This window comes from Petromyzon marinus, chromosome 55, assembly GCF_048934315.1.
Source record: "Petromyzon marinus isolate PM22_M1 ecotype Great Lakes invasive population chromosome 55, UKy_Petmar_22M1.pri1.0, whole genome shotgun sequence".
Classification (NCBI taxonomy): Eukaryota; Metazoa; Chordata; class Hyperoartia; order Petromyzontiformes; family Petromyzontidae; genus Petromyzon; species Petromyzon marinus.
Window position 1 is genome coordinate 13,144,436 of NC_133721.1, and position 22,308 is coordinate 13,166,743.

The window sequence follows — 22,308 nt, forward strand, 5'->3', positions numbered from 1 at the left end:
CCAACCGGGATTAATTCTCACAGGAGGCAGGGGATTATAACACTGCACTTTCTGGTGCGACCTCTTGTACACTGCAACTTTCAGGCGTCGTTTTATAATTCTGCTCATTTTTAATTTTTCTTTCTTCTGCGCACGACCCTAACAAGTTTGGCTTAAATATCCGTACATAATTACTTCATAATTACTTCAAAATTTCCTACCAGCCCCCTCCGCAGGAATGTGTTTGTGAAAATTCGGTCACAGTTCCTATGATCACTGTTACATTGCTTTTATGGCTTTATTTTTGGTGATGTCGAAAACGTTTCTTGGTTTGGTTGTTGTTTGACTTGCATCCCACTGGGATTTTTGCACACAGCGTTGGTGTACGGTGCTTTTTCAGGAATATTTTGCTGTTTTTTTCATGGATTTTCTGTTTGCACAGTCACATAGTCACTTTAAGATGTTTTCCTTGATCGTGTTTTTGTTTTTTTGTTTGTTCAAGAGCCGAATGGCTCACAGGGCTATACCAAATAAATGAAACTGAAAACTGACGATGCTTACACGCCGCGCCAATGTACTTATTTGAGGCTGAGTCGACCTAGGCGAGGCACCCACTACCCGGCTCAGATAATCGTCACCGGCGTCGGCCGCGAGCTGGAATCGAACTCGCGGGGTCGCGGCGCGCTAACCGCTGCGCCACCGCTCCACGCGCGATGACGTCACGCACTTGGCGCACCTGCGTCGGCGAAGTCGCTTCAAGCAGCCAATGGGACGCGGCGTTAATGGCGGAGACGCGGCCAATCGGCGCGGCTCTTGATAAAACCCGTCGCTATGGTGACGGCAACAGCGTTGCCTGCAGCCGCTGCGAGTTCTCGGTAACCACACTCATTCACTACACTCACTAGTTACACTCACTAGTCACTAGTTACACTCACTAGTCACTAGTTACACTCACTAGTCACTAGCTACACTTACTAGTCACTCACTACACTCACTAGTCACTCACTACACTCACTAGCTACTAGTTACACTCACTCACTAATCACTCAGTACACTCACTAGTTACACTCACTACACTCACTAGTCACTAGTTACACTCACTAGTCACTAGCTACACTTACTAGTCACTCACTACACTCACTAGTCACTCACTACACTCACTAGCTACTAGTTACACTCACTCACTAATCACTCAGTACACTCACTAGTTACACTCACTACACTCACTAGTCACTAGTTACACTCACTAGTCACTAGCTACACTTACTAGTCACTCACTACACTCACTAGTCACTCACTACACTCACTAGTCACTCACTACACTCACTAGCTACTAGTTACACTCACCAATCACTCAATACACTCACTAGTTACACTCACTACACTCACTAGTCACTAGTTACACTCACTAGTCACTAGCTACACTTACTAGTCACTCACTACACTCACTAGTCACTAGCTACACTCACTCACTAGGTACACTCACTAGTCACTAGCTACACTCACTAGCTACTAGTTACACTCACTCACTACACTCACTAGTCACTAGCTACACTCACTCACTAGTCACTCACTACACTCACTAGTCACTAGATACACACCTGTGTGTGACACAGAGACCTGCACCATCACCTGTGTGTGACACAGAGACCTGCACCATCACCTGTGTGCGACGCAGAGACCTGCACCATCACCTGTGTGTGACGCAGAGACCTGCGCCGTCACCTGTGTGTGACACAGAGACCTGCACCATCACCTGTGTGTGACACAGAGACCTGCACCATCACCTGTGTGTGAAACAGAGACCTGCACCATCACCTGTGTGTGACACAGACACCTGCACCATCACCTGTGTGCGACGCAGAGACCTGCACCATCACCTGTGTGTGACGCAGAGACCTGCACCATCCCCTGTGTGTGACACAGAGACCTGCACCATCCCCTGTGTTCGCCACAGAGACCTGCACCATCACCTGTGTGTGACACAGAGACCTGCACCATCACCTGTATGTGACACAGAGACCTGCACCATCACCTGTGTGTGAAACAGAGACCTGCACCATCACCTGTGTGTGACACAGACACCTGCACCATCACCTGTGTGCGACGCAGAGACCTGCACCATCACCTGTGTGTGACGCAGAGACCTGCACCATCCCCTGTGTGTGACACAGAGACCTGCACCATCACCTGTGTGTGACGCAGAGACCTGCACCATCCCCTGTGTGTGACTCAGAGACCTGCACCTTCACCTGTGTGTGACGCAGAGACCTGCACCATCACCTGTGTGTGACGCAGAGACCTGCACCATCACCTGTGTGTAACCATGAAGAAGTTGCCACCAAGTCTGAGCAAGGACTCCAGAGGGAAACAATCGTGAGTCGTCGCCTCCTCCCTTGCAGCCAGTGCGTGGGTGCACACCGCGCGTGTCTGCACGTGTGTTCGTGTCTGCACGTGTGTTCGTGTCTGCACGTGTGTTTGTGTCTGCACGTGTGTTTGTGTCTGTGCACGTGTGTTTGTGTCTGTGCACGTGTGTTTGCGTCTGTGCAAGTGTGTTTTTGTTGTTGTACGGCATGTGTGTATGTCTTATGACCCAATTACAGTACTGCACCTGGAATGCACCCAATGTCATCAGATCTAAGAAGCCAAGCAGAGTTGAGCCTGGAGAATGCTTGGGTGGGTGAATAATACCATATCGTAAAAACAACGGGTGTTTAAAGGCTGCTGGGCAGGCTAAATTGTCGGCAGCCCTGTGATAACCACTGTGCCACTACACCCTTAATCAGTGCACAGCTAAACATTCCCCCAGCACAATTTTAAAAGGACTTGCTGAAGCTAGATCACTCAAAGGCAATCCTGCGAAAATTCATTCTTTAACCGTAGCTGCCAGTCATCTCAGTCAACCTGTAACATCCGGGCCTGCTCCGTGACCTGTCGGCGAGACGTCCACACTTCACACGATAGCCTCATAGTGTACGTAGCCTGGCACAAGCGCTGCAGTGGCATTGCCATCGTGTCTACTCTGCGCTATGTGTGTGTGCGCACTCTGTGTGTGCACGCGCGCGCGGTGTGTGTGTGCGCGCTCTGTGTGTGTGCGTGTGTGCGCGCACTTTGTGTGTGTGCGCGCACTTTGTGTGTGTGTGTAGTGGCTCTACGTTCGTCGGGATGAGCCAGCGCAGGGGGGTGACACTGGGAGCACGGGGCGCCTCTTCGCTGGCCGTCGTCCCCCGCGTGGGCACGCGCAGTGCCACGACGCGCAGCATCCTCACGTCGTCGAGCCGGCGCAGCTTGGGAGCAGGGCCCGCGGAGGGCCGAGCGGGGGGAGCCGCGCTGGGAGGACTCCGGCCCTCCGTGCTGGTCAGAGCCACACTCCCGTTGAGCCAAAGTAACGGCGGAACACAGGAGACGTTCAGTCACGGCGATCGCACTTTGCCACCAAGAACTCTGGAGCTGAGATCGCCAGTTATGTAGATGGCAAGAACTAGCACGTAGGCTTTTTTTTACGACCAATATTATCCATAAGAGGTTTTTTTTTGGGTTAGATCACGTAAATATAAACGTGTCTAAATTTCGATTTAAAGCTTTCGTGACTGCAGGGATTCGTATTCTTGGTTTATTCGGTAAAGTCACGTAGAAGGGAAATAATTGACAGCACATGACAGCACATGATCATTAACATCCACTGTGAAACAAACGGCGCGTATTTTTTTCACGGCCAATACACCCACTGTAAAGACCAAGGCCGGCCTGCTGGATGCAAACAATGTACCTCTGCAACAAGTGCACCTCCGATTAGCACGGTTGGCTACGTGTCGTGCGAAAGAAGTTTAACGTAGATACGTGGTGCCAGTGACAAACGCCCTACCACAAGGACCACGTGACCGCCCCGATAGCAATGCTGTTCGTGTGTGTACCCCGCAGGTGCTGGATGAGAACGGGTGCGACGTGACCCCGCGGCCTCTCTTCACCCCAGAGCAGGGCAAGGCGAGCCGTGGAGCCGGCGTAGGGGACGCAGCGGGGGGCCCATCTGGCGGGGGGGGCTCCGCCTCGGACATGCTCTCCTCCTACTCCTTCTACCAGACCGCCGTGCACACCGCCAGCATGGCCGGGCAGTTCACCAGGTGCCGCGTCGGGGAAACTGCAGCACGCGGAGTCGGCCGTGCGGCAAGGCAGAGAGGCACACCAGGCCACGTGGAGCCACGGAGTCTCTTTTGCTCAATTGAGCCATGGGCTGCCACTCGTCTCCATTGGCAGTGATGTAAATTCCACGTTCCCATGGAGGGGGGCTCCGTCCTCTCCTTATTAGGACTCATCAGTACAGTATAGCCATCGTTGCCTACTGCTGCCACTGGTGCCTGAGGCATGCATGTTGCCCTGCTGCATAAATTACGGATGCCACAGTCTCGGTTCTTTTTATATTTTTGTCATCACAAGGCTGAATGCAGATCATGCACAAGAATGGCGATGTCACCTTGACATGCAAAGCATGCTGGGGTTCCTGTTATGTTTTCTCTCCAGGACACCTTGTGTTTAATCGCTTGTTTCCAGTCTACATGCATCTTGGTGTTTGTTTTTGCAGCACACACGCGTATACGTAGCTGTATACCAGGACGCGTGCGGAAAACATGAAGCCTGCACAAAGCGTGTGCTCTGTTTTTGTCTGCGCTGCTTGTGCACAGATCCACTTTTGGCAGCAGCCTCTCGGTCTCTGCCCACTCCAGTCTGGATTCCCTGACAGATGAGATCGCAGAACCAAGCGTCCAAAATGACTACAGCAGCTTAGCAGGTACCCAGGCGCACATGGGCACTTGTCTTAGAGGCACGTCATGACTCAACCCGCGACCAAAGACCACGCCACACCTCGGCGATTGGAAAAATATCGGGGTCGGGATTCGTTTTAAGAATCAATTATTGCGTCCCATTTGTGTTGTGTCTTATTTTTCCATATAGTTTACTTTATTCACTCCGTTAGTATATATGTGTAAAGTTACGGTGTAATTTTTATAACAATTTTTTAGACGTAATCAACTCACACACACAATTAGGTGTATAATTGCTCAAAATATTGTAACGTGTGCTTGAGAATCGATTGTTATTGATGCATCGATGTGTCGTTAAACGTGTAATGTTTTACCTGAACAGGATAAACCCATGAGAACATGACCCCGTGGTGGCACACGCAACATTCGTAACACCTTTTTTGTTTATGCGCGCGTACTACTACGACGCATACACAGATTTACTTGAATGCGGTTATCTGTTTTGCTCATTTCTGCTCGAATGTGAATCTGAATTCTCGTCTCAGAGATGCAGAATCGGGGGGAAGAAGAGGGGCCAGAGGTGCTGGGAGAGGCAGAGCTGAATCGCATCGTCACCCTGTGGCTGTCTGAAACCCCGACGATGGAGATAATGGACATGACCTCAGTGTCTGTGTCCACACAAGACAGCCAGGCAGAGGCTATCAGGTAATTAACTAACAAAACTCAACTTTATATTTTACAAGGCGAGGCCCACTCACCTGTGTGGCTCTTTTTCAGAAGCGACCTGGCCACAAATGATAGCTCAACGAAGTCAGAACCAGAATATTGTTTTCATACTGAAGGAATCCGATGAGCTATGAAGCTCTTTTTCACAGATGTCCAGTAGGGGCTGGTCAGAAAGTTACAACAACAAACAATACAAAAATACAATAGGAGTGCAAAGCCTAGGAAATTATTTACGTGGAAATTTATAGCAGCCAAATACTCTAAGCGCATGTTTTTAAATGTGGAGGGAAAAACCAGAGAACCCGGAGAAATATCCACGCGACCACGGGGAGAACGTGCAAACTCGACCTCCTGCATACCAGGCGAGGTAGGTAACATCTCCTAGCCACCGGGACACCCACTCGGCACAGGGAAGCAATTGTCATGATCAAAACTCAAATCGACCAGTTGTCAAACGAGCATTGGGCAATGCGCTGAGCTTGTTATGAAGGCCTGAAGCCAGAAATGCCACCCTCCCATAAATCAAGAGTCATTGTTGAATTTCTACAAGGCACGAGAGCAATTTATAAACTTTGGAAGAATGATAGGCCGACTAATTTATATTCCTGGAGTAAATAGGCAATCTCACGCTCAGCCTGGTGTTCACGGATCATCACGCTCGCAGATGTAGACGGTGCCTATCCAGGGGGTCCTGGCTAGGAGCGACGGGTCGTGACACCTGGAGGAACATTTGAAACGGCCCCATTGATGGCTCATCAACGACTACTGCGTAACAACGTCTCGGTGCACCGTGTCGTGTGTGTGGAATGTCAGGCAGCGTAACCAGACGTACAAGCATCTGTGCTCGAGCCGCACGGGGAACGAGCGCTACATGGAGCGCGGCGCGCAGACACTCAACCTGCAGCGGAAGAGCAAGGAAGTGCAGTGTGACAGGATCGTGACCGCCGATGCAGGTGTCAACTGGGTGCCACACGGTGGCTAGGAGATGTTAACTACCTCGCCTGGTATACAGGAGGACGTGGGTTCGATCCTGACCCTGACGCCTGCTGTGTATTTGAAGTTTGTGTGTCTCTCTCATCATCATCATCATCATCACGGTGGCTAGGAGATGTTAACTACCTCGCCTGGTATACAGGAGGGCGTGGGTTCGATCCCGACCCTGACGCCTGCTGTGTATTTGGAGTTTGTTTGTCTCTCTCATCATCATCATCACGGTGGCTAGGAGATGTTAACTAACTTGCCTGGTATACAGGAGGGCGTGAGTTCGATCCCGACCCTGACGCCTGCTGTGTATTTGGAGTTTGCGTGTCTCTCTCTCACCATCATAGTGATGTCATCAGGATAGAGGGCATAACGATGACTTTACATACTCATGTAAGATAGCCCATAAAACGCATCCTTGGTATGTGATTTAATAATTCGTCATACAAACAAGAACATCTGTAAAAAAGCTGACTTAATCTATTTCTATAAAATTTGGTAATTATTGTTGAACAGCAATATCATTTTAAATGAACATTCACCCTTCGTTGTAGCACCAAGTCACGTCACAGGCTTTTTGATTACTCCCTCGCGGCTACCGTATGATGACACACCCGTACGCTTTTGCCCACTTCAGGTATTTTTGCCAGCACGTGGGACATGCATGACACGTTAAGCGAATTGGAGGCCTCCAAGTCAGCAACCGGTAAAGCAGAGAGCCCAGGCCAGCCCGGCTCGTCAACAAGTCTCGCAGCAAGCCAGCGCTTCGCACCAGGCACCGACATCACTGCAAGCTCCATGGGCACAGGTGAGTAGCTGCATTCATGTATATAATGCTCTTTTAATGCATATATTCCATGTATGTTGAACTCCTTTCGCACCGTACATCGCCAACCGTGTTAATCGGAGGTGCGTAGGAAGGACAACAAACTAAACACGAAACATATTAGGGATGTGCTGGCAGCTTCTTCAAAAACATGCTGACTGAAGAAGCTCCCAGCACGTGGAGCGAAACGTCGGACGTCGCACCAAACAACACACGGTACAACCCGCAAACGGATCAGGCGGCTCCCAAAGTGGCATTTGTGCGACCGCCCACCATGTGAGCTATGTGTGTGCGATATGGTTGCAGTTAGCGCTACGCTGCGCTAGGAACCCGACGACCCAAGTTTGATTCCCGCTCACGGCCAACACCAGTGACGATTATCTAAACTGGGCCTGGGCCTCCCCAAGGTCGACCGAGCCTCAAATGAGTACCTGGTGCGGCGCGTAAACATTGCCACGAGCGAGAGAAAGGCTGCTGGGGGTGATGCTGGCCACCAAACCGCTCGTGTGCCTTGCCGGCCTTCATAGGCGCTCGCCAACAGCAACTTTCCCCAACAGCCCGATAACGGCTACACGGGGGGGGGGGGGGGATCTCTCTCTTTGTAGACAGCAAGCGCAGCCTCTCCTCCAGCACTGCCCAGGGCTCCGAGAGTGCCCTGGGCTTGGCGCCGCTCCTGGCCGAGCCGAGCGGTGCTCCTCCATCGGACGCCATCCTGGGCTCCCCGTCTTTCCAACGAGACCTGGCCACCATGGAGCGCGTGCTCGTCGCAAACCTCTATCAGCACAAGATGGCTGCCTATCGCCAGCTGCCTGTGCTGCCAGGTGGGTGGTGGAGAGACAGGATCGGAATCGCAATGTTTATTCTTTGCTGGAGGAATCCGATTGAGCTATAAAGCTCTTTTTGTCACAGATGTACGAGTCGGGGCAGGTCAGAACGTTTCAACAACAGACAATATTAAAAAAAAAAACACGATAGGAGTGCTAAGCGTAGGAAAGGTAAACAAATTACTTACACAAATATAAGTTATTTTTCCTCTTACCAGGTAAGGCCCACTGAGCTATTAGCTTCTATTTCAGAAGCGACCTGGCCACGAGGGCCAGTCAGAGCAACCGGACGTAACGTCATCGTCGTCTTCTCCTCTCACCAACGACGGGTTCACGCTCATCGCTCACCGCCCGGATGCACAGCCCACATTCTTAGCGACAAACGTGGCATTCGATTTTGTGTTGCATTTTATTTCTTCTTGTTATTGGCTCAAGTCACACGATCCCCGATAACCGATATTATGATGTTGCTTTAATATTTCTGCTGCTACAATGAGTCGGTTGAGCTACGTATCATTTGTAGCCAGATCGCTTCTGAAAAATAAGTTCATACCTCCATAGGTTTTGCCTGGTAGGATGTGGATGGTTTAGTGTTGTATTTGTTTGTGTTTGGGTGCTTTGTTTACCTTTGTATTTTGCACTACCATCGTGTTTGTTGTACTGTTTGTTGTTGTAACGTTCTTATCCGCCCCTACTGGACATCTGTGAAAATAATCGTCATAGCTCATCGGTTTCCTCCGGTATCAATATTATAATTCTGATTCCGGTTTGTTACGTGCTGTGCAGATCCTGATGGGGTTACGGAAGACGAAGAGGGAGCCCCGGAGGAAGAGAAGGCAATGGGGGGGCAAGAGAGGATACCCCGCGGAAACGTGGGGATGGAGGTCGGCCCGAAGACGCTGCCCGGAAGCAGCGCGCAGATTCCCGCGGTGGTGCATGGCGGGGGGGGCCCCTTCCTGCAGCGACTCTGGGCCTTCTCATGCGGCTTGACCAAGGGCCGAAATGTCAGCTGCCTGGCCTGGAACCGGCTCAACCCGGTGAGGTGCACACGTTGGTGTGCACGCACACGCACGCACGTGCACACGAACAACTCGATACACTGTGGTGGTAACTGTTGTCCTTCCCCCGCGCCTCCGATTAGCACGGTGGGCTACGTATGGCGCGAAAGAAGTTCAACATACATACATACAACCGCACTATCGGAAGGGGAGTAATGCCCTTGGCAAATAGACTGGATAATTAATGGCAACGCCTCATGGCAGAGGATCAATTTGACAAACTGGAAGCCAAATTGGCACATTTGCCAAATAGATGTAACCATATTCTCTGGATTATCAGATGCTCTCGAAAGTAAGTCGCACCCCAAACCTATAGCCGATGTCAAGCTATACAATCTGGTCACACATACATACAAAAAGTACCAGATTAAAAGACGCGCCCCGAACGTTTGCTTTAAAATTCAGGGGGAAAACTGTGTTATAATCCGGAGAATTCCAAAATCGATGTTGGAATTATTTTTACTGCTCACAGGATTCAGTCGCCGCTGATCGGATCATTAGGGGGGGGGGGGTGGGGGTTGGGGTATTGATGCTCCATGTCAGTGACGTGAACACTGAACCATTGCTCCCGAAAACTGTGATCATCTTAATTAATGAAAACATAAAGAATGTGAATGAAGGGCATTTTAACCCTGGCTTTTAAACAATCAGAAGCTACACGACCAGTCGGGCTGCTTAAGGATGGCTTATGCGTACGCGGGTGTGTGCTCTTTTGCGTGGTGCGTGTACACATTTAGGACCTGCTGGCCGTGGGCTATGGGGAGTTTGGGATCCGAGACCAGAAGGAGGGGCTGGCCTGTGGCTGGTCACTCAAGAATCCCACGGTGAGGCTTCCGACCCCTTCACGTACTTTGAAACCAGCCTTCACGGTTTATTATGAAGTGTTGTAAGGGATTGGGGTTTTAAAACGATGGGCAAGCGTCTGTTTCAGAGCCTGAGAGTGTCCCTGTGCATGTCTACGTTGAACTTCTTTTGCACCGTACGTAGCCAACCGTGCTAATCGGAGGTACGGGGGGAAGGACAACAAACTAAACACAAAAGAGTGCTTCTAAAGAAACGAGTTTTCAAAAGTGTAATGTAATAACATTACATTTTAGTCCATTATCCTTTGCACATTCTGGATCAATATTTTCTGGTCGAATTTATTTTAGCAGACAAACTGTTAAATTGGAATTATTTACCGGAATATATTGAATAATTTAGTAAACGAGGCAATCAAGTTGGCCTCAAGATCAATATGAGTGAAACAAAAGTCGCGCCTAACAATTCTACTCAATATGTTGTAAAGACACACCGAAGTTAAGTTTTTCAAAAGCACTCCGCCCTACTCTCGTTCACCTAACTTAATTACTTTGATCACAATCCACCTTCAATAGTGGCCCTAGGTATACCTCCTAAGTAATGTTTTACAGTGGCATATGACTCTAGCAGTCAGCATCACTGTATTGACCGGGACTGTTTCACTCCCTATGACTCGTCTCATATTTGCACACACTGAATGTGCCCCATCGCTTCTCCCCGTGACAGTGGCCGGACAAAGTGTTTCACATGGAGTCGGGAGTGACGTGCATCGATTTCTCCACGGCAAACGCAAACTTGCTGGCAGTGGGGACGCTGGATGGAACAGTCGCCGTTCACAACACCCGGGGAGGGGCTAAGGAGCTTCCCTCTCTCACCAGCAGGTCAGAACTTCATGTCATTCGTCCGTCCAGGAAAGCCTCACTGAGTCTCAAGCCACTCCTTAAAGGGGGGGGGGGGTCCTGCATTGGGATGTTTGGCTAATTCTGTGTTGTTAAGGCATTGCTCTGCATGCGGGAGGGAGACGGAGTGACCCAGAGAAAAAGACTCGAGCGTACGGGGGGATTCCACTCCAAGTGGCACGCAGAACGATTCAAGAAGCCAATTTCTGCACTGCTTTCTCTTGGCCACCTTGCAGTAGGGCAGATTTGGGCATTTAACAAATCTGCGATCCACCAACCCTTGCTTCCAAACCACAGGGGTGTGCCACAATGCCCGGTTGCTTAACGTGGCCTTAAAGTGCACATAGCTTGGCACAAGCGCCGTGGTGACATCACCGCCACACAGTGGCGAATGGCGGACGTTGTTGTTGGCTGCTTAATGCCTCAGCATAATTTCAGTTATTCTTTCCTAAAAACTGTAACAGTGGAATAGGACTGTGGATGTCATTATTGTTTTGAATTCTGCACGTAAGAAGCAATTGTTTTTTCATTCATACATACGCCATGGTGGAGTGGTGGGGCAGTGGTTGACGCACTGAATTTTTAACCCGGCGACCCGACTCGGATTCGCTGCCACGGCTAACTGGTCCTCTGCCTTTACCAGCCCTTACTGACCATTGTGGTGAAGTATGGTCAAACACACCCCCAGAACTGTACGTATGTGTGATGAACTTCTTTCGCACCATACGTAGCCAACCGCGCTAATCGGACACGCCATGGGGAGGCTTTCATCCATCAGGGAATTTACAAACGTCTGAAAATTATTATCATGGTTACATACTGCATGTTATTAGTTCTTGTAAATGATGCAGCCACTGTAAACTCCACATACACCACTGGAGCCAACTGAGACTTCAAGGATTACTTCTCATGCGAATTGCTGAACGTGTGAATGGCATCACATCCCAATGCACGGCCTGGCTCTTGAAAATATTCTTGAGACTCAAGGAGGTTTTCCTGAATGCATAAACATATTTCTGGGGGTGTAACGATTCATCCGTTAACGTGCGTGTGAAAATCGATATTTTTTTTTTAAACTATCACATCCGTTGTATGTAATTGGGTCGCGTGACCCCTGCAGCCACTAAAGGCGCGACATTCACAGGCTTAAAAAAAAAATGTGAGTGCAATCGCAACCTCGAATGGAGGCAATTCAGCAAATCGCAAGCAGGGCGAACGTTCACGTTCAAGGTGAATGCCCTGATGATGGCACGATTGTGGTGAACAGTGCAATTTGAGTGCAATCTTCCCCGATCCAAATATGTTCTTCGGATTGAGTAGCAGGAGACCTCGTTGACAAAAACCCCTCATTTTATTTCGGTTTTGCACTCGATTTATCAAGATTATAGCTCTGAGAATTTAAATCTTCGATTTGACCGCCACGCAACGATCCCATTGCAATGCACAGAAAGTGCGCCCCCTACTGTGTAACTCTAAAAAGGGCACTTAAATTATGATTTGGTAAATGTCCTGTAAAAATATCAATTCTGCAACTATTCTATGACACATGGGGTGCACTGCTCTAACATTTTCTCATAGGATTCTGTGTCTCAAGACATTGTTGCCAATAGCACACGGGAATAACGCGAAACTAAACTATTATTTTACCAGGTGAGTCCCACTGAGCTATGTAGCTCTTTTACAGAAGCGACCTGGCCACAAATGATAGCTCTCAACGAAGTGGCTTATCAGGTGGGAATTTATAGCAGCAGCCAAATACTCTAAACGCGTGTTTCTAAATGCGGAGGGAAAAACCGGAGGTCCCGGTGAAAATTTCACGCGACCACGGGGAAAACATGCAAATTCCAAACATACAAGCGTCAGGATTGGGATCGAACCCACGACCTCCGACATACCAGGCGAGGGGGTTAACCATCTCTCCACCGTGGCAATACTGAGGGAGCAACACCCAAACTATGAACAAAATAAACGTTGCTTGATTCCAAGAGGCTGAACTTACGTGTGCATTTGGATGCCGTCTCTCAGCGAGTCGGGCAAACACATGGGTGCAGTGTGGCAGGTGCAGTGGGTGAGGCTCGAGCAAGGAGGAGGTGGGGAGGACCGCGGGGAGACCCTCACATCCATCTCAGCTGACGGTCGTGTCACCCGCTGGGCCGTCCGCAAAGGCCTTGACTGCCAGGGTGAGACGCGCGCACGCACACACGGCGGTATCGTGTGGCGTGTGCGCGTGTGGAATTATCGCTATGAGTTGAGCAGCGGTCTTTGCAGTTGTGTTGTAACGCGCAGTTCAACCTAATGTCTAACACACGCGTCAGATCTGATGAGGCTGAAGCGGACTGGGGAAGGCCGGACTCGACGAACTGCAGGCGTTGAGGGACAGAGGGAACGTAAGAATGAGGCGCTCATTTGGAGACTGGCTTGTGGAACCTGCGTCGACTTCCATCCTCAGGTACGCATGCCTAATTGAATCCAGTTCAATAGCTAAGCTATTATTTATTTATTTTACCACATAATGCCCACTGAGTGTGTAAATTTATGGCAGCCAAGTACTCTAAACGCGTGCTGATGTTGATTCTAAATGTGGAGGGAAAAACCAGAGGACCCAGAAAAAAAATCCACGCGACCACGGGGAGAGAGACGCAAACTCCACATATACAGGTGTCAGGGTTGGGATCCAACCTGCGACCTCTTGTATACGAGGCGAGGTAGTTAACAATCAGTGGTCATCATCACCACTGAGGCCACCACGCCTCACCATCACTCTCCTCCTCATGCCAGTTATGCAACCGGATATTTCGTTGAAGAACCCTATTGTTGATGAATCCAAGCAATGCAGTCGAGCGACTTGCACATTGAAGCGTCTGTGTGTACGCGTGTACGCGTGCTCACCTGCGCACGTTCATCTCTGCGTGTGCTCGCGCTTATATGCTCACGTGCAGGACAGCAACGTGTACCTGGCTGGCACGGAGGAGGGCTTCATCCACAGGTGCTCGTGCTCCTACAGCGAGCAGCACCTGCAAAGCTACTCCGCTCACCAGGCGAGGCATACGTACCCACAATCCCACACGCAGGACTGCGCACGGCTGTCATTTGCTGTGTCTGCTGCGATCTCTCAAGTTCCATTGCTCTTCTCTCGTTGCACATTTCAACTTTTTTTTTATCCGCGCGAAATATTCATTGGCGTACGACGTGAAGCGCTTCAAGATATTTTCTCTATTGCGCACGATAAATAAAACATCTTAATTTTTGTTTCGTGACAAAGTAATTGTCAGTGACATCATGGTGCACATTTTGCTATCTGACATCATATTTTACTGTGTGACATCACAATGGTTATTGTCCTCTGTGATCGTAGTGTGCTATTCTCTATGCCGTGACTGTGCAGAAACAGTCATGGCATAGACTGTGTCACGACTGTTACATGTTTCATTTCAAGTAAAACACCGATTTTATTCTGGGTGGCGACATGGCCCAGCGGTAACACGTTCGCCATTTGTTGCAGAGGTCCGCGGTTCAAATCCAGCGGGGCCACCCTGGTTATATTACTGTGGACGTATTACTACTGCGTGCCATCAGCTACACGTTGGACGGTCAAAATCCCGTGACATCATTCGCAAGAGGAGGCCATTGCGTCCCACTGGCGTCAAGGCCCCGCAAATCACTCAGTTAAAATAGACGCAGCAATCATCGTCCCCTACTGCAAGAACTTGGCAGGACCTTCCTATACAAGTCATACGGCACTCGGTGAACACAAGTGGAGTAGTAATAATAATAAATGATGAGCTGCATTTCTCCGGGCATTAAGCAATCAGACCCAAGCCGTGCAGATCCGTTCCTGAGAAGGCCAAGCCCAGCTCGGGTTTCTCTCCAGCCATTGGCTCGACCCTCCCTTCTGCCCCCTCCTCGCCATGACAGCGGAGAAGTGATCAGAATTTAAGGTTCAATGTATGTTTGGGTTCGTTTATGTTATCCCAAGTTTTTTTTATACGTTACTTTTGAGATTTTTTCCGCATTCACTTTTTTTACATTGAAAACGGGGATCCGAAGTTGACCTACGCGACAGACGCCGTTGGCAACTTACATCTTCCCCATCGTGATTTATTTTATACCGAAATAACCAAAGAGTAAACATGCATGTTGAACTTCTTTCGCACAGTACGTAGCCAACCGTACTAACCAGAGGTGCAGTTGGCTAAATCGCCGTGTGACGTCCGTGTGTACAGGGCCCAGTCTACCGCGTGCTGTGGTCTCCCTTCGAGCCGGAAGTCTTCCTGAGCTGCTCCTCCGACTGGAGCGTGCGGCTGTGGAGGGTGGACCTGACGTCCCCCGTGCTCACCCTGCAGTGCGGCAGTCAGGCTGTGCTGGATGTCGCCTGGTCCCCCCATAGCCCCACACTCCTGGCTGCGCTCACCGCAGAGGCTCTGCATGTGTGGGACCTGTCCAGCAGCACGTACGTCAGGCTGCGTGCACGCCGCAGTGGCCGAGATGTTAACTACCTCGCCTGTTATACAGGTCGTGGTGCAATCCCGAGGCCTGTATATTTGGAGTTTGCAAGTCTCTCTCCGCATGGTTGCGTTTTTTCCTCCACATTTAGAAAACATGCATTTAGAGTATTGGCTGCTATAAATTTCCACGTAATAAGCCACTTCCTTGAGGTATGAATTGTGGTGAGGTATGAATTGTGGTGAAAAATAGCTACATAGCTCAGTGGGACTTACACCTGGTAAAATACGAAAAAGGTTAAGTTGAGTTTTATTTCCTGTTAAAATGACCATTGGAGCAGTGGTCATGTTCTCTTTACAATGCTGATCCAGTGGTGTAAATTCCACATTGCAATGGTTGGGGTGAGTCTATCTAGTTGTGCATCACTGGGCATGCAATAAGTACATTTCCCTTTCTATCGCAATATTACCCTGTTTGAATGTTTGGACATATAACTGTTAAGCACTGGCAGCCACTCTTACTGGACATCTGTAAAAAAAGAGCTTCCTAGCCCATCGGATTCCTCCAGTACAAATAAAGATTCCGATTCAATCAGGTTTGGGGTGAAGCAAAGCGAGCGGAGTAAAGTGGTCTGACATTTCTTACGTCACAATCGCGTGACGATTTAAACAATCGTCCTTTATCATGTGACTCCACGTGGCCCTAATGCTTAGTTCCAAGCGCCCTTGGGCTGAACCTGCATTGGAAGTCAAAGTGGTCGCGACAGTGCATGGCCACAGTTTGCAACAGGTTGTGCCGCGGCATTTCGGGATTATATGAAAACCTGACCGTTCGAAAGCTGGGACGGACGAACTGTCCACGCCGTTCAGTGGCTGATCGAGCCTCCCCTCGCCATTGGCCGCTGCACGGTACGGCAGCAGACAGCCGTCAAGTGTCCATCCCCCGGCCTTCTCAACTCCCGAAGATTTAGCAAGCTCGACAAAGTGTGAGGGCCGTGGAATATGAAACAAAATGCTTAGCGAGCACTGCAATTCCAACAGCAGTGCCGTTGCGATCGTGAAAGCGCGCTGGCTCTGTTGTTGCCGGGTGTGCGCGTGCAGGCTGGACCCCGTGCTGGTGAGCCCAGGTCGGCGCGGGGTGCACATGACGCGCGTGGCGTTCTCCCACGCGCCCGGCCACTGCCTGCTGGTCGGGGACAGCGACGGGCACGTGACGCTCTATCAGCTCAAGGGGCTGCTGCAAACCAAGGTGCGCTCGCCACGGCCGGGTGAAGTTTCATCGGGTCCTGGGCCTGTTTTCATTCTGACGGGGGGCCCCCTCTCCTATATATGTCCACTCCCTTCCCTTGACTATATTAACCCAACCCTTGCCCGATGCCAAACACTCCATTATTGTTTAGATGTAATATACATATTGGAAAGTTAAATCAAAGTTTAAAAAAAACACCTAAAATATTTTAATTTCAGCAAATAATGATGCTATGGCTTTCATTATCACATTAGCTATCATAGCTGTAGCCAAAACACCACTCGGATCAATTCTGGTAGATCTTAACGCACCTGCACGATCCACCAGCGAAGTGTAACCCTAAAAGTACGGTTGCAGGGCATCGCGTCGATTAGGTTCACAGTAGAATGGAATCTGATTTTAGCCAACGTCAGCAGCAGGCCATGATGCCAAGGAGTGCGAAAGGCGGCAGCGGAGAGGTCAGTCGTTGCTGTGCCAGTTTTCTGTTGATGCTAGAAACTAGCCGCTATGAGGGTGGTGAAGGCAACGATCTGTTCGCAGCAGCTATGGCCGGTTCGGGATTCTGGCTCGTTCGGGAGGCAGTTAGGGGTCGATAATTGGGGGAAAGTCGAGCAAGCAAAGGCACGATCCATCAGCTTGGAGGTGGGCAACAAGAGGGACAGCCATGACCAACAATTACCCCGATGGATTTAACCCTGTACGGTAATATACTCTACATACATGGGCATACCAAGTACTCGCACCATATATTGATAGAAGTTATGCTTTTGATTTAAAGCTTTCGTGACTGCAGTGATTCATATTCTTGGTTCTTTCGGTAAAGTCACGTTGAAGGGAAACAATAAAATAATACCGAAAGAACTAAGAATAAGAAGTCATGCTGTTTTAATGTATGGATTCTTGGGGACTTTTAATTGGCCATCAGCCATCACGAAAATTTCCGTCTGCTTATGATAGCGTATGTGCCGATTTATCCTGAGATCTACAAAAATATTTTGCGATCCACCCATGAATCGCGATCCACGTATTGGCCACCACTGACCTACTGAGTATATCCCCGTGCTGCAGAATTGTCAACTGGTATAAAGCAGATGTTTTGTGGACCGCTCAAAATCCAGGGCCCTGAACTGCAGCCCCCTGCTGCCCCTGGTGACTGTATATGTACAATTTTTTTCACTTTATTCATAAAATTCAAGATAAAATAATGGGCAGTGCCACCTGTTCCCGAGTTCGGGGCTTCCTGACTCCAGGGCGGTGCAGCGCGTTCCTGAGAGATGTTGAAGGATCCTGAGAGATGTTGAAGGATGCTGAGACACGCACCGCGTCGCCCTCTACCCTGACCGTGCATCAATCCTGAGAGATGCTGAAGGATGCTGAGACACGCACGGCGTCGCCCTCTATCCTGACCGTGCATCGATCCTGAGAGATGCTGAAGGATGCTGAGAGATGTTGAAGGATGCTGAGACACGCACCGCATCGCCCTCTACCCTGACCGTGCATCGATCCTGAGAGATGTTGAAGGATGCTGAGAAACGCACCGCGTCGCCCTCTATCCTGACCGAGCATGTCTCGACATCTTAAGGCGTGAAAATAATGTTTAGCCAAGGTGGGGAGTAGGACACCAGTTGGGGGGATGGTTTGACATAGAAAGGACGTAGATTTATTTATCCCACTCAGGTCAACATATGCACAACAGCTACAAACAAGTTTCAATTTGTAATTAATACCTTTTCAAAGGAGAAGTTTTTCATCAGTAAAGAAATGTCCATAATACAGGTTGACTCTCCAATGAGTGACACTTTTTCATAATACATTATATTTGTATGTATTATACGTTTTTTTAGTACAAAGAATGTTAGAAATAAAAAAAATTTTGGTGTGACATCAAACGTGCAGTGTGCAAATGTGTGACCGTGTGTGTGTCTATGGATGTTTGTGCTTTGTGGTTTCACTTCACGTGGCCTCAACGAGCACATAGCCTGGTACAAGCGCCGTGGTGACGTCACCGCCACTTAGTGGTGAATGGCGGTTGTTGTGTTCTTTGTTTTTACGCATGCCTCTGGTTCTGTGTCTGTGGATGTCCTTGTCTGTGAGTGCAGAAGGTGGCACTCTCGGATGTGATCAGTACCATACTGACCTCCCAGAGCGAGCAAACAGCAGCGATGGGGGAAACGTCTTGAACCAACCGGACTGCATCATACGTCGTGACGTTATGCCCTGTGGCAGCTTGTCATTCCACTTTGGCTGGGGCCTGGACTTTGACTCAACATTGCCAGAAATTATTTACAATGAATTCTAGAGTCAGAGTCTATGCCACGCGTGCAATCTCAAGTCACCTATTGACCACTTTTACTCAGCCTACCTTGTCAAATCCCATCCATGTTGACTTAACTGGACTTCACCCAAGCTCGCCTGACAAAGTCTACACAAGTCTAACAACGTTCTATTGTTCACATATCCCCACCTGACGCAGCAGATCCATGAGAAATACCCTCAGGACGTAACTGGAAGCCATAACTGGCCCGGTGCGCGTGTTGTACAATGTTTCCTTTCTCGTCCGGTTGTGCAAGCGTGCCGATGTCTCCGTCGCCAACAGCGGGGGGACAATGACCAAGAGGGGTGCCGAGTTCCCACCGTCTACACAAGAAGTGAATCTCACCCGTCGGGTTTAACGCCGCCACCTGAGAGTAACAACTGGAGCTCGAGTTTCATCATCTCACTCGGTACAAAACCAAACGTGCGCTCTCATCCTCATCTCTGCATGCATCATTTCTTGAATGCGTCATTGCTGCCGCTTGAAATAGAATGGGCTAATGGAGGTTAAGGGGAGGCAGAGTGTGGAACGAGTCGTAAGGGGGATGATGGGAAAAGTGGCACGCTTGGGTTTACTGTCCACTTTTTTTCTGAAATAAAGTGGTTGAAATAACAAAAAAATGGCTTTGGAAAATTCACTACACAGGTAAGAAATGCACTGGTAGATGTTTGAGTATAGCGCAACAATGGCTTTTGCTACACTGCCACCTGCTGCCCACAAGGTAGCCCAACAGCCTATAGCACACCTAAGTGTGGTGGTCGCCTACCCAAGATCCAGGCTTAGCCTGCTTCACTTGCGAGATCGGGAACATTCCGGGTGATCTAAATACCCAACTCTATAGGCCACAATCCACTGCGGTACACCATCACACCAAAACCCTATCAAACCATACCCACACCATTATACAACACCACAACAACATGACACGACAACACAATACCATACTACCACAACGGGGAGTTTCACAACATTTGTGAGCTCCGCCAACCCTCACTTGAGATGATTATAACAATAAGTTTTGTTAGCATTGAACATTTGATTTTGCCAACCTGTCCACGTAACACAACCAGAACAGCTTACGATCTGCGACCGAGGAGACGTCATGTTAACGTCCGCTCATTTACAATGTCACCAATGGGTAATCTTCATGCAGTCGTCGACCCTGGGAGCCTGCAGGTTCTCAAAGTGCCGTCGAAGCAACTCCAGGGACGCCAGATCTCGACCGCGCGCCCGGCGCTCCTTCTGCAGCTCTTCGCGCGTCCGCCCCAGCTCGGCCTGCAGTTCCGCCAGCGAGGATTTGTAGCGCAGCTCCATCGTCCCGTGCAGCTCGGCCTCCTTCAGCAAAAACTCCTGCGACGCTTTTTGCAGCTGCGATTTAATTTCTTGCTTCCGCGCCCTCAGCTGCTGCTGCTGCAGCCGCGCCGAGTGAAGGTCCCTGCGGCACTGTGACGCCTGGCGCTGCGTTGCACTCACAACCTTCACAAGCAAACACAACCTGCGTTACACTCACAACCTGAACTACACTCACAACCTTCACAAGCAAACACAACCTGCGTTACACTCACAACCTGCACTACACACACAACCTTCACAAGCAAACACAACCTGCGTTACACTCACAACCTGAACTACACTCACAACCTTCACAAGCAAACACAACCTGCGTTACACTCACAACCTGAACTACACTCACAACCTTCACAAGCAAACACAACCTGCGTTACACTCACAACCTGAACTACACTCACAACCTTCACAAGCAAACACAACCTGCGTTACACTCACAACCTGAACTACACTCACAACCTTCACAAGCAAACACAACCTGCGTTACACTCACAACCTGAACTACACTCACAACCTTCACAAGCAAACACAACCTGCGTTACACTCACAACCTGAACTACACTCACAACCTTCACAAGCAAACACAACCTGCGTTACACTCACAACCTGAACTACACTCACAACCTTCACAAGCAAACACAACCTGCGTTACACTCACAACCTGAACTACACTCACAACCTTCACAAGCAAACACAACCTGCGTTACACTCACAACCTGAACTACACTCACAACCTTCACAAGCAAACACAACCTGCGTTACACTCACAACCTGAACTACACTCACAACCTTCACAAGCAAACACAACCTGCGGTACACTCACAACCTGAACTACACTCAACCTTCACAAGCAAACACAACCTGCGTTACACTCACAACCTGAACTACACTCACAACCTTCACAAGCAAACACAACCTGCGTTACACTCACAACCTGCACTACACACACAACCTGAACTACACTCACAACCTGCACTACACTCGCAACCTTCACAAGCAAACACAACCTGAACTACACTCACAACCTGCACTACACTCACAACCTTCACAAGCAAACACAACCTGCGTTACACTCACAACCTGCACTACACACACAACCTGAACTACACTCACAACCTGCACTACACTCACAACCTTCACAAGCAAACAACCTGCACTACACTCACAACCTGCACTACACTCACAACCTTCACAAGCAAACAACCTGCACTACACTCACAACCTTCACAAGCAAACAACCTGCACTACACTCACAACCTTCACAAACAACCTGCACTACACTCACAACCTGCACTACACTCACAACCTTCACAAACAACCTGCACTACACTCACAACCTTCACAAACAACCTGCACTACTTTCACAACCTTCACTACACTCACAATCTGCACTACACTCACAACCTTCACAAGAAAACAACCTGCACTACACTCACAACCTTCACTACACTCACAATCTGCACTACACTCACAACCTTCACAAGCAACCTGCACTACACTCACAACCTTCACAAGCAAACAACCTGCACTACACTCACAACCTTCACAGGCAAACACAACCTGCACTACACTCACAACCTTCACAAACAACCTGCACTACACTCACAACCTTCACAAGCAAACAACCTGCACTACACTCACAACCTTCACAAACAACCTGCACTACACTCACAACCTGCACTACACTCACAACCTTCACTACACTCACAATCTGCACTACACTCACAACCTTCACAAGCAAACAACCTGCACTACACTCACAACCTTCACAAGCAAACAACCTGCACTACACTCACAACCTTCACAAGCAAACAACCTGCACTACACTCACAACCTTCACAAATAACCTGCGTTACACTCGCAACCTTCACAAGCAAACAACCTTACATTACAGTTGTGAGCAGATTCACGCAAAAATTCCCCAAGCATTAACGTTTGCAAACCAACCTATGTTGATGCTTTGAGATACTAACCTTCACTAAGTATGTTTTATATTCCGATTCGCACGGTTTGCTACGTACGGCGCGAAAGACATTCAACATACTTATATATAAAATTACTTTCCCATATTTAATCTTACTTCAGTATACAGGGACTCTTCT

General features: G+C 49.2%; 2 protein-coding genes across 3 annotated transcripts in view; one reads left to right on the forward strand and one right to left on the reverse strand.

Moving 5' to 3' along the window:
* DNAI4 (dynein axonemal intermediate chain 4) lies at positions 1–19,670 on the forward strand. Its single transcript, XM_032974987.2, has 18 exons — positions 1–854; positions 2,278–2,355; positions 3,126–3,336; positions 3,901–4,100; positions 4,659–4,765; positions 5,285–5,444; positions 6,279–6,418; positions 7,084–7,254; positions 7,878–8,093; positions 8,883–9,133; positions 9,892–9,978; positions 10,682–10,836; positions 12,880–13,034; positions 13,170–13,303; positions 13,794–13,892; positions 15,078–15,304; positions 16,398–16,545; positions 18,645–19,670. Exons 1-18 carry the CDS (start codon positions 811–813, stop codon positions 18,723–18,725), a joined length of 2,664 nt encoding a protein of 887 aa, XP_032830878.2. The 5' UTR covers positions 1–810; the 3' UTR covers positions 18,726–19,670.
* Positions 18,183–22,308, reverse strand: part of LOC116954458 (uncharacterized) — an 11,396-nt gene continuing 7,270 nt past the window's right edge. For both annotated transcript variants that reach the window (XM_032974990.2, XM_032974989.2), the window contains one exon: positions 18,183–20,335. In XM_032974990.2, the coding sequence (XP_032830881.2) occupies positions 19,988–20,335 (348 nt within the window). In that variant the 3' untranslated portion in view covers positions 18,183–19,987. The remainder of the gene's footprint in view (positions 20,336–22,308) is intronic.